This window comes from Coregonus lavaretus (assembly GCF_964263955.1).
Source record: "Coregonus lavaretus genome assembly, chromosome: 39".
Classification (NCBI taxonomy): domain Eukaryota; kingdom Metazoa; phylum Chordata; class Actinopteri; order Salmoniformes; family Salmonidae; genus Coregonus; species Coregonus lavaretus.
The window spans coordinates 23,470,530-23,487,425 of record NC_140026.1 but is presented as its reverse complement, the minus strand read 5'-3'; the positions used below and the strand labels follow the sequence as shown (position 1 = coordinate 23,487,425).

The following is a 16,896-nucleotide window of genomic DNA, read 5'->3' as shown; positions in this document are numbered from 1 at the left end:
ACCAGACACCAGAGACATTTTTGGACAGGATGGAACCAGAGCCACCATTCCTTTCATACTTTCTTTGTCTTTTTCTGATCTTTCCATTATAACAACAGGCTTCACCTTCATTTTCTTCTCCCATAATGGCTGATGTTCCTCGGGCTGATCTGTGTGCCAATCTTTTCTTTCAGTTTGCTGACGGGATGGGAAACCTGCAATACTGGAGACTTTTGGACATGATAGACTGATCATCCTTGGCCCAAAATAGACCTCTTTGGGTTGTGGTACAGATGGGAAACCAGACACCAGAGACATTTTTGGACAGGATGGAACCAGAGCCACCATTCCTTTCATACTTTCTTTGTCTTTTTCTGATCTTTCCATTATAACAACAGGCTTCACCTTCATTTTCTTCTCCCATAATGGCTGATGATCCTCGGGCTGATCTGTGTGCCAATCTTTTCTTTCAGTTTGCTGACAGGATGGGAAACCTGCAATACTGGAGACTTTTGAACATGAAAGACAAATAATACTTGGTCCATAATATACCTCTTTGGGTTGTGGTACAGATGGGAAACCAGGGGTATGAGCCACTTTAGGACAAGATGGTACCAGAGCCACTATTCCTTTCATATTGGCTTTGTCTTTTTCTGATCTTTCCAATATCACAACTGGATTTTTCTTCATTTTCTTCTCCCATAATGGCTGATAATCCTCGGCCTGATCTGTGTGCCAATCTTTTCTGTCAGTTTGCTGACGGGATGGGAACCCTGCAATACTGGAGACTTTTGGACATGATAGACTGATCATCCTTGGCCCATAATAGACCTCTTTGGGTTGTGGTACAGATGGGAAACCAGACACCAGAGACATTTTTGGACAGGATGGAACCAGAGCCACCATTCCTTTCATACTTTCTTTGTCTTTTTCTGATCTTTCCATTATAACAACAGGCTTCACCTTCATTTTCTTCTCCCATAATGGTTGATGATCCTCGGGCTGATCTGTGTGCCAATCTTTTCTTTCAGTTTCCTGACGGGATGGGAAACCTGCAATACTGGAGACTTTTGGACACAATGGAAGAAGGTTGACAATACTTGGCCCATAATATACTACTTTGGGTTGTGGTACAGATGGGAAACCAGGGGTACGAGCCACTTTCGGACAAGATGGTACCAGAGCCAACATTCCTTTAATTTCTTGTTTGTGTTTTTGTGATATTTCCATCAATAACATGAGCTTCTTCTTCAATTGCTTCTCCCATATTGGCTGATGATCCTCAGGCTGATCTGTGTGCCAATCTTTTCTGTCAGTTTGCTGACGGGATGGGAAACCTGCAATACTGGAGACTTTTGGACATGATAGACTGATCATCCTTGGCCCATAATAGACCTCTTTGGGTTGTGGTACAGATGGGAAACCAGACACCAGAGACATTTTTGGACAGGATGGAACCAGAGCCACCATCCCTTTCATACTTTCTTTGTCTTTTTCTGATCTTTCCATTATAACAACAGGCTTCACCTTCATTTTCTTCTCCCATAATGGTTGATGATCCTCGGGCAGATCTGTGTGCCAATCTTTTCTGTCAGTTTGCTGATGGGATGGGAAACCTGCAATACTGGATACTTTTGGGCATGATAGACTGATCATACTTGGCCCATAAAATACTACTTTGGGATGTGATACAGATGGGAAACCAGGGATATGAGCCACTTTGGGACAAGATGGAACCAAAGCCACCATTCCTTTCATCTTGGCTTTGTCTTTTTCTGATCTTTCCATTATCAAAACTGGGTTCACCTTAATTTTCTTCTCCCATAATGGCTGATGATCCTCGGGCAGATCTGTGTGGCAATCTTTTCTGTCAGTTTGCTGACGGGATGGGAAACCTGCAATACTGGAGACTTTTGGACACAATGGAAGAAGGTTGAGTATAGTTGGCTCAAAATAGACATCTTGGGGTTGCGGTACAGAGTGGAAGCCAGAAATCATGGGTGCTTCTGGGCAACATGGCACCAAAGCAATCATTGCTTTCATTTTTTCAATGTCTTCCTTCCTAAATGTGTCTTTTGGAAAAATGTCTTCTTCTTTCTTCTTCTTCTGCAAGTGCTCAAACATAGGCTTGGGCTCAACAAGCCACTCTAATGTTGTAAACCCCTCAGTGGATGTGAAGCCAGGGAGACAGGAAACTTCAGGGAAAGTGGGAACAAGACTCAACATATTGGGTTGTGGTGCAGATGGGAAGCCAGGGATCCTTGCAGCATCAGGACATGAAGGTCTCAAAGGAACGTTGGTTTTCATTTCCTCTTTGTCTACCTTTAAGCTGTCAATAATGACTTTCCTATCCTTTAACGGTCTCTTGAACAATGAGCTCTGATCAAAAACCCACCCTGCTTCCCTATTCCTCTCAATGGATGGAAAACCAGGGAGACTAGAAACTTTAAGGCAGGAGGGAACAAGATTCACACTACTTATCCCCACTTCAGCTTCTGGATGTGGTGCAGAGGGGAAGCCAGGAATCAGGGATGCTTTTGGGAAACATGGCATCAAAGCAACCATTGCTTTCATTTTTTCACTGTCTTCTTTTGATCTGTCTTTTGGAAACACATTTTCTTCTTCTTTCTTCTTCTTTTTCTGCAAGTGCTCAAACATAGGCTTAGGGTCAACAAGCCACTCTAATGTTGTAGCTCCCTCAGTGGATGCGAAACCCGGGAGACTGGAAACTTTAGGGCAAGCGGGCACAAGACTCAACATACTTAGATCTACCTCAGCTTTGGGATGTGGTGCAGAGGGGAAGCCGGGAATACTTGCTGCAGTAGGGCACGATGGCTCCATAGTCACCGTGTGTTTCATTAGCTCTTCTTGTAATCTGTCCAAATGTGGACTGGACCTAATGGTCACCCCTTCTTTCCCCTTCACTGTCTTCTCCCAAATTGCCTCAGTGTTGATTGTACACTCCTCTACCTGACTTTCAAGAGAAGGGAATCTGAGTGTGCCAGCCACTCTTGGACAGGATGGCATTAGATCTGCCATGTTAGATTCCCTCTCTACCTTGACTTCCTTGGACAGATGTGTAGACGGAAAGCCTGGAATGCTGGCAGTTCTTGGGCAAGATGGGACCATATCTGCCATAACTCTCACCATGTCTCTCTCCTCTTTTGATCTATCCATGGCCAGCTGTGGAGCGTCCTTTGTTGGCTTCTCCAATAATACGCTCGTGTCCACTGGGCAGTCTTCTAATTGAGCCTCTGAACAGGATGTTTGGGTGGATGGAAACCCTGGTGCACTGGCAACTCTTGGGCATGATGAAACCATGTTTTGCGGTCTGAGGAGAGGGTAAACCACGGTCAGAGGTGACTATAACAACCATGAAAGCAGAGTTTTCAACTAAGAACAAAGCAATCAATTGGAAATGACCATCTAAAACGATCACACACAAACCAAAACTCATGCTCAAACATGATCTGACTATTCACAAAAATTACAATTAATAATGCAAACATTTAAATCAAGATAAGAGCCAATCTATGTGCATAAATACCACACAATCAAATGTAAGGGTTTTTTCAAAACCATGCTTGCAAAAATGTATACTGAACAAAAATATAACATGCAACAATTTCAAAGATTTTACTGAGTTACAGTTCATATTAGGAAATCAGTCAATTTAAATAAATGCATTAGGCCCTAATCTATGGATTTCACATGACTGGGAATACAGATATGCATCTGTTGGTCACAGATACCTTAAAAAAAGGTAGGGGCGCGGATCAGAAAACCAGTCAGTATCTAGTGTGACCACCATTTGCCTCATGCAGCTCGACACATCTACTTCACATAGAGTTGATCAGGCTGTTGATTGTGATCTGTGGAATGTTGTCCCACTCCTCTTCAATGGCTGTGCGAACTGGAAAACGCTGTCGTACACGTCAATCCACAGTATCACAAACACGCTCAATGGGTGACATCTCTGATGAGTATTAAGGCCATGGAAAAACTGGGAAATGTTCAGCTTCCAGGAATTCTACCCGGTACAGTTGAAACCGGGATTCATCCGTGAAGAGTACACTTCTCCAGCGTGCCAGTGGTCATCAAAGGTGAGCATTTGCCCACTGAAATCGGTTACGATGCCGAACTGCAGTCAGGTCAAGACCCTGGTGAGGACAACGAGCACGCAGATGAGCTTCCTTGAGACGGTTTCTGACAGTTTGTGCAGAAATTATTTAGTTGTGCAAACCCACAGTTTCATCAGCTGTCCGGGTGGCTGGTCTCAGAAGATCCCGCAAGTGAAGAAGCCGGATGTGGAGGTCCTGGGCTGGCGTGGTTACACGTGGTCTGCGGTTGTGAAGCCGGTTGGACGTACTGACAAATTCTCAATAATTAAGTTGGAGACGGCATATGGTAGAGAAATTAACATGACATTATCTGGCAACAGCTCTGGTGGACATTCCTGCAGTCAGCATGCCAATTGTACGCTCCCTCCAAACTTGAGACATCTGTGGCATTGTGTTGTGTGACAAAACTGCACATTTTAGAGTGGCCTTTTATTTCCCCCAGCACAAGGTGCACCTGTGTAATGATCATGCTGTTTAATCAGCTTCTTGATATGCCACACCTGTCAGGTGGATGGATTATCTTGGCAAAGGATACATGCACACTAATGGATGTAAACAAATTTGTGCACAACATTTTAGAAAAATAAGCTTTTTGTGCATATGGAACATTTCTGGGATCTTTTATTTCAGCTCATGAAACATGGAACCAACACTTTACATGTTGCGTTTATATTATTGTTCAGTGTATATATTCATTAAAATTGTAACTAATAATGCAACATATTGGGAAATTAAATTAAGTCTAGAAGCACAAATCCTACAATTCGATTTCATACCATTCCTGCATTTGGCTAATGCTCTGTTTAAGTAATGTTAAATCCAAACTCCAAAAACAGCAATAGGAATGCAACACCATGCAGATCAACACTACTAAACCAGCACCATGCTGGCAGGTAGTGAGGTTGAGCGCTGTGGCCCTTTCACACTTACCGCATCTCATACACTTTCACCTGCCTAGCCACAGTAACCTCTTCCTTCCCAGAATGCTCCATTCCAGAGACTGACTCTAAGTCTTCCTTTACCGCTTCTTCCTCACATATCATGTCCAAGTCCTCTACAACTTGATACTCTGCTAGTGCCACAATCTCATTGTCAACAGTTGCTCCCATCCCATACGGCAATGGCTGTCCCCCTTGGATGGGAGGCTGACGCGAACGGCTGAAAGAGCGTGACAGGAAGTGAGAGACCAAATAAATGGGAAGAATTACACAGTGAAAAGCACAGGGCATGCACCTTGCAAGAATAGTGCAAAAAACACAGTAGTGTCAGACAGATGTGGAGCAGATGGTGCAAAAGCATTATTGTAAGCAGTCAAACAAGAACAGCTGCACTCCTGCAGCAAACCAACACAACCCACCTCTCTCTGACAGTCAAGAATAATGGCATGTCTGTAGGAATGGAGTGCCACATTCGGCAGTGCAAGTGTCTGAAAACAGAGTTGAAATGCAAGTGTTTCATACTCTATCTGACAGGCAACTGACAGGCAGAGAAATGTGCTTTAAAGTCTCATAAAAGTGCCATAATGCAGATTTAGAATCGTCTCCTCTCCTACTCCTATTCACTCACCCTCTTTCTAGAACGCCCACTTCTTGCGCCTCATATCTGGTCTGAATGACCCCCTCTTCCTTGAGCCTCTCCAAAACTGAGCCATGTTTAAATTCTTGTTTGTTCTCATTCACCACTGCTTTGATTAGTTTGGGTTTGTGGCTAAGCTCTGTTTGGCCCTCCTTGCAGTCATATATCTCCTCCGCCCACTCAGGCCTTTTACCTCGACTTGACTGTTGATTGAGAGACGAATCACTGTGGAGAGGCGTTTGACAATGTGTCGATGGAAAGCCAGGTGCAATGGCCTCACTTGGGCAAGATGGCAACATAGACACCATTCCCTTCTCTAATTCATCATGAGTGGGAGCCAGAGACTGCACTGTTTTCTCTTTCAGTGACTTTTCCCAAAATGGCCTCTCCTCCACGGGCCACTGATGAATTGGAGCATCCTCTTGATTTTGCGTCTTTGTGGATGAAATCCCTTGGACATGTGTAACCATTTGGCAAGTTGGCAAAAGACTGGGCATGTTTGGCTCTTGTTCTTCTTTAGGCCATGGTGCTGATGGAAAGCCAGGTATACTAGCTTCTTTTGGGCAAGATAATAACATAGCTGCCATTCCGTTGGCATCATCTGATCCACTGACTCCAATAGCTGGAATCTCTTTCTGTGTTTTCTGCCATAATGGTCCATGCTCCACAGCCCAGTACTGTACTAAAACCTTATCTACTTTCTCTAGTTGTAAAGAGGGAAAGCCAGACACTTTGGCAACATTGGAGCATGACGATTTAACTGTGGAAGTAATATATTGCTCTGCCTTGGGTCTTGGGGCAGAGGGAAAACCAGGTATTTTGGCTTCTTCTGGGCACGTTGGCTCCAGGGCCATCATATGTCTATCAAACTCTTTGTCGTCTTTTGATCTACTCATAACTGGGGATGAAAGTACAGTCACAGAGAGCCTCGCCTTCACTGGCTTCTCTAACAATGGCTTTTGGTCAGCTGGCCAACCCTTAACTGGATCCTGCTCTGCTAGTTCTATTTTTATGGATGGGAGCCCAATAACATTAGAAATGTTGGGGCAAGATAGCACAATATTCACCATACTCGGAAGCTTCTCTATTTTGAGCTGTGGCACAGATGGAAAGCCCGGACATAGAGCAACACTTGGACAGGATGGTATAAGAGATAACATTGCCTTTATCATGAGTGTGTCTCTGTAACAACAGTCTCCCTCAAATGGAGAGCATTCCAGAGTCTCCAGAGTATTAGCAACCCTCGTTGGTGGTGTCTCCCATAGTACACTCTTGACTGTCGGCCAGCCCTCTACATAAGCATAATCAGACATGACTGACTGTCTTGAAGGAAAACCAATTATACTAGAAACTTCCGGGCAAGATCGGGAAAGATAAGTCATGCATGGCTTTTTCTCTACTTCAACATGAGCATCTTTTGCTTGTGGAACCGATGGGAAGTTAGTAAGGGTGGCTTTTGCTGGGCATGACAGCACCATACTTGTCAATATTTCTCTGTCTTTAAATGACATTTCCTCAGATGGACAAAGCTGAAGAGATGGGAAACCTGGACTCAAAGCAACACTTGGACAGGATGGTATAAGAGATAACATTGCCTTTATCATGACTTTGTCTCTGTAACAACAGTCTCCCTCAAATGGAGAGCAATCCAGAGTCTCCAGAGTATTAGCAACCCTCGTTGGTGATTTCTCCCAGACTACACTTTTGACCATCGGCCAGCCCTCTACATAACCATCATCCGACATGATCAATTGTCTTGAAGGAAAACCAATGATACTAGACACTTCCGGGCAAGATGGGAAAAGGGAAATCATGCATGGCTCTTTTTCTACTTCAACATGAGCAGTTTGGGCTCGTGGAGCCGATGGGAAGCCAGGAAGGGTGGCTTTTGCTGGGCATGAATGGACCATACTTGTCATTATTTCTCTGTCTCTGAATGACATATCCTCAACTGGAGAAAGCTGGAGATTAAGCCCCTCTCCTTTCCTCAATGATTTAACCCAAAATGGCTCCCTGTCAACATGCCAGACATCATGTCCTGCCTTGGATGGACGTCTTGAGACAAAACCTGAAGCCCTTGCATGTTTCGGGCAGGTAGGCCATAGATGTACCATGCTTGGGATCACCCTAACATGAGCCCTATCCAACTTGTGCCGTGACGATGAGGGAAAGCCTGGAATGGTGGCTTTTATTGGGCAAGGTGGTAACATAGACACCATAATTCTAATCATTGCTCTCTCTTTGAATGATAGTCTTTGCACTGGACAAAGGGCTAGTGTGTCTCTGTTATTTAATGGCCTCTCCCACAGAGGCCTCTTGTCCACACACCAGCCATCTTTATCTGAATTGTTAGGAAGTCTAGAAGGTAAGCCAGAAACTTTAGAAAGTTCAGGGCAAGTCTGCAGAAGACTGATCATGCTTGGTGTGTCTGCAAATTTATTCCCAGGTACAGAGGGGAAGCCTGGAATCACAGATGATTCAGGACAAGATGGCATCAAAGCAAACATTGCTTTAATTTTGTCAATGTCTTCCTTTGAGCCGTCTTTTGGAAAAACGTCTTCCTTCTTCTTCTTCTGCAAGTGGTCAAACATAGGATTGGGGTCAACAAACCACTCTGTTTTACCCCCCTCAGTGGATGCGAGACCCGGGAGGCTGGAAACTTTAGGGAAAGTGGGAACAAGACTCAACATATTGGGTTGTGGTGCAGATGGGAAGCCAGGGATCCGTGCAGCATGAGGGCATGATGGCCTCAAAGGAACGTTGGTTTTCATTTCCTCTTTGTCTACCTTTAAGCTGTCAATAATGACTTTCCTCTCCTTTGGAAGTCTCTTGAACAATGGCCTCTCGTAAACTACCCGCCCTGTTTCCCTATTCCCCACAATGGATGGAAAACCAGGGAGACTAGACATTTTAGGGCAGGAGGGAACAAGACGCATCATACTTGGTGCCTCCTCAGCCTTTTTATATGGTGCAGAAGGGAAACCAGGAATCATGGATGCTACTGGGCAACATGGCACCAAAGCAACCATTGCTTTCATTTTGTCACTGTCTTCTTTTGATTGGTCTTTTGGAAAAACATATTCTTCCTCCTCCTTCTTTTGCAAGTGTTCAAACATAGGCTTCGGGTCAACAAGCCACTCTAATGTTGTAGGCCCTTCAATGGATGCGAAACCCGGGAGACTGGAAACTTTAGGGCAAGCAGGAACAAAACTCAACATACTAAGATCTATCTCAGCTTTGGGATGTGGTGCAGAGGGAAAACCAGGAATCCTGGCCTTCTTCGGGCAAGATGGTAACATATCTACCATGTTATTTGTAAATTCTTTGTTCTCGTGTGGCATTGCTTGTACCAAAGAAACTGTTATTTTCATAAATGGCCTCTCCAAAAGAGGCCTCCTGTTAGCATGCCAGACAACATTTTCAGACTTATGCAGATGTCTAGAAGGTAAACCAAAAACTCTGGAAAGTCTAGGACAAGTAGGCAGAAGGTTAATCATAATTGGCTCTTGCCTTGGTGCAGAGGGGAAGCCAGGAATACTGGCTGCTCTTGGGCAGGATGGTGTAAGAGCAACCATGGTGCTGACCATTTCACTATCATTACAGACTGGGCCAAAATTATCTAATAATCCTGACCTTTCTCTTGGTGACATCTTCAAAGAATCTTTATCTACTGGCCAATCTGGTGCCTGATTCTGATCCAAAGCTGGCAATCCAGAAACGGTCGATACCTTTGGGCAAGTAGGCACAAGATTCACCATACTTAGGGTTTCTACTGATCTCTGCCTTGGTGCAGAAGGGAAGCCAGGTACACTGGCTTTCCTGGGGCAAGACGGTACCATAGCTACCATATGTTTCAGATCTTTGTCTTTATCATGAGCTGGAGAAATGTCTAGAATTGGCTCACCCCTTTCCCTCAATGGCTTCTCCCAGAGTGGCACTCTGTCCACAAGCCAATCTTCATCTCTAGACTTGATTCGCTCTCTAGAGGGTAAACCAGAAACCTTAGAAAGTTTAGGGCAAGTAGGCAGAAGACTGCTCATACTTGGTGGGTCTTCTAGCTTCGACTGCAGTGCAGAGGGGAAGCCTGGAATCCTGGCCTTATTCGGACAAGATGGTAACATCTCTACCATATTTTTTGTAAGTTCTTTATCCTTGTGTGGCATTTCCTGCAAGTAAACTGTACTTTTCTTCAATGGCCTCTCCAAAAGTGGCCTGGGGTCAACAAACCACTCTGTTTTACCCCCCTCAGACTTATGCAGATGTCTAGAAGGTAAACCAAAAACTCTGGAAAGTCTAGGATAAGTAGGCAGATGATTAACCATACTTGGCTCTTGCCTTGGAGCAGGTGTACTGGCCTTCCAGGGGCAGGATGGTGACAAAGCTACCATATTCTTCACAAGTTCAGTATCATGATAGACTCTGCCAACATCCTCCAAATGGAACATTGATTCTTCTGGCCTTTCTCTAGGTGTCAACAGTGACTCTTTATCAACTGGCCACTCTACTGTTTGTGTCTGTTCGATAGCTGCCAATCCAGGAACTCTAGATTCCCTTGGACAATTTGGCATTATGTCAACCATACTTGGCTCTTGCCTTGGTGCAGATGGAAAGCCAGGGACACTAGCCTTCCTTGGGCAAGATGGTAACATGACCACCATATTTTTCATAAGCTCATTGTCCTTGTGTGGTATTTCCTGCATTAGACATGCTGTTCTTTTCCTCAATGGTCTCTCCAAGAGTGGCCTGCTGTTAGCATGCCACTCAACATTTTCAGACATAATTGGCTGTTTGGAGGGTAAACCAGAAACTCTAGCCAGTCTAGGGCAAGTAGGCAGAAGGTTAACCATATTCAGCTCTTGCGTTGGTGCAGAAGGGAAGCCAGGAATACTGGCCTTCCTGGTGCAAGATGGCAACATGGCTACCATATTTTTCATAATTTCAGTGTCTTTGAATGGCTTTTCCTGATCTTGTGAAATAACTCCCTCTCTTTTCTTCAATGGCCTCTCCCACAGTGGAACTCTGTCCACAAGCAAATCTTTATCTCTAGACCTGATTGTCTCTCTAGAGGGTAAACCAGAAAGCCTAGAGAGTCTAGGGCAAGTAGGCAGAAGGTTAACCATATCTGGCTCTTGCCTTGGTGCAGAGGGGAAACCAGGTACACTGGCCTTCCTTGGGCAAGATGGTACCATACCTGCCATATTTTCCACAATGTCTTTATTTTTATAATGAGCTAAAGAAATTGGTAGGATAAGCACATCCCTTTTCCTCAATGGCTTCTCCCACGGTGGTATTCTGTCCACAAACCAATCTTCATCTCTAGACGTGGTTGGCTGTTTGGAAGGCAAGCCAGAAACTCTAGCCAGTCTAGGACATGTAGGCATAAGGTTTACCATACTGGGCTCTTGCATGGGTGCAGATGGAAAGCCAGGGATAGTTGCCTTCCTTGGGCAAGTTGTCAACATGGCTACTATGTCTTTCATCATTTCAGTGTCTTTGAATGCCATTTCCTGATCTTGTAAAATAAGTCCCTCTCTTTTCTTCAATGGCTTCTCCCACAGTGGACTGCAGTCCACATTCCAGTCAATATCATCAGAATTGTTTGGAAGTCTAGAGGGTAAACCAGGTACTCTGGGAAGTTTAGGGCAAGTAGGATGCCTATTTGACTCTTGCCATGGCGCAGATGCTACAACAGCTACACCAACCTTTTCCAGGCAAGATGGTAACATAGCAACCATATTTTTCATAAGTTCTTTGTGCTCATTTGACATTGCATGTGCTACAGAAAGTGATGGGATCAGCTCAACTGTTTTCCTCAATGGCTTTTCTATTATTGGCCCCCTGATAGCATGCCAGTAGTCAGGCTCTGACTCAGTTGGATGTCTAGAGGGTAAACCAGAAACTATGGAAAGTTTAGGGCAAGTAGGAAGAAGATCATACTTCATGATCATTCTTGGGGATCCTAACCTCTGCTTCAGTTTTGAAGGAAAGCCAGGAATACTGGCCTTCCTAGGGCATGATGGTAACATGGCTACCATATATTTCAACATCATTTTGTCTTTATATGCTATGCCAAGAGCTGGAGAAATTGGTTGAATCATCACATCCATTTTCCTCAATGGCTTTTCCCACAGTGGCTTTCTGTCCACAAGCCAATCTTCATCTCTAGAACTGATTGTCTGTGTCGAGGGTAAACCAGAAACCCTAGAAAGTCTAGGGCAAGTAGACAGAATGCTAACCACATTTGGCTCTTGCCTTGGTTCAGAAGGGAGGCCAGCAATACTGGCTGCTTTGAGGCAGGATGGGGGTTCTTTCCTTTGGGCAGAGGTGATGCCAGGAATGCTAGTGAATCGAGGGCAGGATGGTGTCATAGCAAACATATTCCTGGTAATTTCACTATCATGATAGACTGTGTTAACATCCAATAATAATCCTGGCCTCTCTCTTGGTAAATTTGTAAACAATGTCTCTTTATCTACTGGCCAAACTACTGCCTGTTTTGGTTTCTGATTTAAAGCTGGCCATCCAGGAACTATAGATACCCTTAGACAAGTTGGAAGAAGACTCACCATATTCGGCACTTGCCTTGGTGCAGAAGGGAAGCCAGGCACACTAGCCTTTTTTGGGCAAGATGGTAACATGGCTGTCATGTTTTCCATCATTTTAGTATCTTTGAATGTTTTTTCATGATCTTGGGAAATATGTAAAATAAGCCCCTCTCTTTCCTTCAATGGCTTCGCCCACAGTGGAACTCTGTCCACAAGCCAATCTTCATCTCTAGAACTGATTGGCTGTCTGGAGGGTAAACCAGAAACCGTAGAAAGTCTAGGGCATGTAGGCAGAAGACTGGTCATACTTGGTGTGTCTACTAGCTTCTGACTGATCATACCTGGTGTTTCTACTAGCTTCTGCCTAGATGCAGAGGGGAAACCTGGAATCCTGGCCTTATTCGGGCAAGATGGTAACATATCTGCCATATTTTTGGTAAGTTCTTTGTCCTTTTGTCGCATTTCCTGCACTACAGAAAGTGCTCTTTTCTTCAATGGTCTCTCTAGAATTGGCCTACTGTTAGCATGCCAATCAACATTATCTAACTTAATTGGCAGTTTAGAGGGTAAACCAGAAACTCTGGCCATTAAAGGGCATGTAAGCAGAAGGTTAACCATATTCAGTTCAGATTCAGAAAGCTTTATTGTCCCAACGTTGGGCAATTTGGTTGGCTCTTGCATTGGTTCAGATGGGAAGCCAGGAATACTGGCTGTTTTGGGGCAGGATGGTTTAAGAGCAACCATTGTCTTGACCTTTTCACTATCATTATAAACTGTGTCAACATCCTCTAAATGGACCATCAATAATTCTACCTCTTTAGGTAACTTCTTAAACAGAGCCTTTGCATCTACTGGCCAGTGTACTGCCTTTGTCGGGTCTATGGTTGGCAATCCAGGAACTCTAGATACCCTTGGGCAAGATGGCATTATGTTAATCATGTTTGGCACAACCTGGGCTTTGGGCCTTGGAACTGATTGAAAACCAGGAATAGTACTCTCACTTGGACAAGATGGGACAAGTACTACCTTACGTTTCAACATTTCTTTGTCTCCATACACTTGGTCTAAAGCAACTGACGAAGAAAGCCCAATAACCGTCTTCTCATCATGTGGTCTCTCCCATTTCAGCTGCTTATCCACAGTCAAACCTACAGCCTCAGCCCCTTCAGTCTCCTTTGGTTTCCTGGAGGCCAAACCAGATGCACTGGATATGCTTGTGCAAGTTGGCGCTAGATTCACCATACTTGGTTCCATTTGTGTTTTGGGTGGTGGTGCTGGTCTTTCTGTTTTGGGTGGTGGTGCTGAGGGAAACCCAGGAACACTGGCTACCCTTGGACAACTTGGCAACAGGGCAGCCATTCTTTCCATTACTTTCTGGTCCTCATCCAACGTTTCAGGTGCAGGGGTGATAATTGGTGTTCCTTTCAGTGGCTTCTCCCATAATGGGCTTTTATCAATGGGCCATTCTTCGGGTCGGGCCTTAAATCTGTTCCTAATCAATGTGGATGGGAAACCAGGGTAACTGGACACTTTTGGACAAGATGGCAGCGAGGCAGCCATACTTTTAGTTCTAAATGGACAGGGGACACCAAGTATATATGTCAGAGGAAAGGTGCCAAAGGGGGAACAACAAAACATGTTCTTGTGTTTAAAAACTAGTGGGACCAGCCCGTAATATTTATTGAAATGTAAACCTGTGAGGTACATTAGTCTTCAGGACATGCTAACATGTTTTAGAACTAGTTGAATGAGTGACACATTGAGGAACAGGGGTGTGTAGTGATTGTGCACCATGCCACACTTACCCCCAATCCATGGGTACCACTCGTTCTTTTGAACCTCTTGAATATTTAGGAGCATCTTTCTTAGGGACCAGTGTCCGCCCCTGCTCTTTCTTTGGGTCTTTCTCCTTTGGCAGACCGCTCTGCGACACTCTGTACGGCCGTGTGGTCTGCAACTCAGTGAGATGGGGGGGCGGCGGGGCCATCATCCTCTGCTGCCCACTGGCTACTGTCACAATCTGTTCAGGCTCTGGTTTGGCTAACGGTGTCCCTATCTGCATGGACATCTTGTTCAAGTGACTCCTCGTTCTGTCAAGTGACTTCATGGATGTGACTGTGGGCTCAGGTAAGCCAGGCCTTTGCATGGGTGCAAAAGGGAGAGGTTGCTGGGGTGTTGGAACTGGGAGTGCCCTGATTGACCTCTCCTCTACCTGACTCTTTGCAATCGGTTTTGGCATCTCAAAATATTGGAGCCCCGGAACAGAGGGTGCTCGGGGGCTAAAAGGCAGGAGAGGGGTCATGATCTCAGGTCTGAGGGACAAACAAATCAAGGTCAGAGTTCAGAGGTCAAGGGAGGGGGGGATTGTATCTCCATAGCAACAATGCAGTGAAAAACAGGCAAGGTTCCCCATCTCAAGCACGGTCAGAGGTAATTTAAAGAGGTGCTACTGTAAGGGCACAAGCACAAGCTTTGCTAAGGATCTTACATGAATTCTTTGGCATACCTCTAGAGTTAGCATACTACTAGATTGCACACAAAGTAGACTACCAGCAAGCGCTCAGTCAAAAAAAGCATATAATGTACGACAATCACTGGGCCAAGACGAGCAGAGATCTCTCTATGTATTGAAACAACATTGCAGCTTGAGGAAACTTGATACACTATAAATCTGCCTACCAGAAACTGATACAATCGTTTTGGTTTCACTATTGACAATCTGGTAGTTTCCAATGATTCACAAGATTTCAAATGGATACATTGCTACAGTGGCCATGCATCCTGAGTGTGACAAAATATGTAGTTCTATGTTTGCAGGGCCAAAGCGAACAAATTATTATAATTACAACTTTTAAGAACTCTGCCATGCTTCCAACAATTTATGACAAATAAAATAGCAATGCAATGTTGATCCCAGACAGCACAAGATTTTTGTGCAATAACACGACATCTGCCTTACAGACTCAAACACAACTCCTTCAGAAAGTTATCCATGACAGTATATCTATGTCACCATTATAACTAATAAGAAGAGTACACAGACTACAGCAACACTAGGAAAACCACAGCATTGACAAGAAGAATTGTTACACAAGACATTTCCTTGAAGTCGGATGGTTACTTTATTCCTGACATACCACTAAATTGTTTAGTTAGTATGAATGTGACATTCACTCGTCATAGTTATTAATAAGGTCAAATTACCACACTTTTGTCTTTCAAAGTGGCCTTTACTGTGTCATCTTACATCTTTGTCTTACAAACTCCATCATGCAAAAAAAAAGAACAAAAAAAGAAAAACTGACCATGCTCGCCATCGACATTGAATGGAGATGTTCAGGTTAAAACCAAACCAGCCATTCCAAGCATAAATAATGAGCACCACCACCAATAGCTGTATAACCTTTGAATTCACTCACCCTGCCGTTGCCTGGACAACCTCCATTCCAAACATTGAGTCTGCCCCCAATCTTCTCTCATAGGCTCTTGTCTCAAAGGGCTTAGCCAATGGGTCAAGTGAGGATGTTGATGGGTCTGGCCTCTGATTGGCAATACTGATCATTCCAGCAGTGCGGGCTAGAGGGGATGACAGATGAGAACATCATGAAGATGAATCTGAAGCCATCAGTATATACTGTCTTGACTGTGGGCCAAAACCTGACTTGAAGATCTGTGCCCTATAAGTTTAAGTTTTGAGAAAAGTTAAGAACACAGATCTCAAGTTAGGATTTGGCCCTGTGTATAGATTTAGGGATGTTCCTAAAAGGCATTGTGGTTGCATTAGGTCCTACTCACTGGGAGTTGTGGCAGTGGTGTATTCCTCCTCTGTCAGAGTGCTCAACTGCCTCTGAAACTCTAGAAGGGAAAAGACAGGACCTGGTTAGACCTGATTATCTTAGCGGGAGAGTTAGCCAATAACCAACAATTAATGAAGGAAACACATTTAATGCTAACATAAAATTTGTACAACCAACAACAATTAGCAAGAGACCGTTACAACCAAAACAACTAGCTAGGTGCCAAGTGTTCTCATGTGAAGATTGAGAAGGGAATACATTATCATCATAGCATTCTATCATGAATTTCCCCATTATTTAACATGAGGACTTTTCAGTGAACACCTTTCTGTTTGTCGCCTCAGGTTGTATACCTGTCTCTTGGGGAGCAGTGACTGGTGCTGGGAGGGGGGCAGTGGGGACTTGAGTCTGAGAGCCAGCAAAGAACACAGGAGTAGGTACAGGATAGGGGGTGAGTGAGAGAGGAGAGGATGAATGTGGGAGCTCCAGAGGAGGGGAGACCAGCCTCTTCAAATTGGGGTGGACCAATGTGGGAACCCCCTGGTGCATCCATTCTGCAGTCTGGGGCACAGCAGGGGGGACTGAGGTAGACGGAGAGAAATAAAGAGAAAAGATAGGACACAGGGAAGACAAGGAAGGAAAGAAAGGGGGGAAAAGGAGAAAGGAAGAAAGAGGGAGTGGATGAGGGAAGAATTTGATTCATAAACGTTTCAACCAGTTGGGATCAAAGTACAATTTTGTAGACTGGTTAGACAAGCATTTGTCCAATGTCAATGCTTTGGGCTGAATCTCTCTTTGAGATCTGTACCTGACTGGGAGACAGCGGCAGGAGAAGCGCCGATAGCATGAGGGGAGGAACCAGGAGCGGGGTCACAACAT

At 44.5% G+C, this 16,896-nt stretch overlaps 1 protein-coding gene across 1 annotated transcript in view; it reads right to left on the bottom strand.

Moving 5' to 3' along the window:
* LOC311112951 (EH domain-binding protein 1-like) overlaps positions 1 to 16,896 on the bottom strand; it is a 63,216-nt gene that overhangs the window by 20,116 nt on the left and 26,204 nt on the right. Inside the window, exons 7-8 of the mRNA XM_084156088.1 lie at positions 16,016 to 16,075; positions 15,640 to 15,796 (exon numbers count right to left, since the gene is read on the bottom strand). Coding sequence (XP_084012214.1) covers positions 15,640 to 15,796; positions 16,016 to 16,075 — 217 coding nt within the window. The remainder of the gene's footprint in view (positions 1 to 15,639; positions 15,797 to 16,015; positions 16,076 to 16,896) is intronic.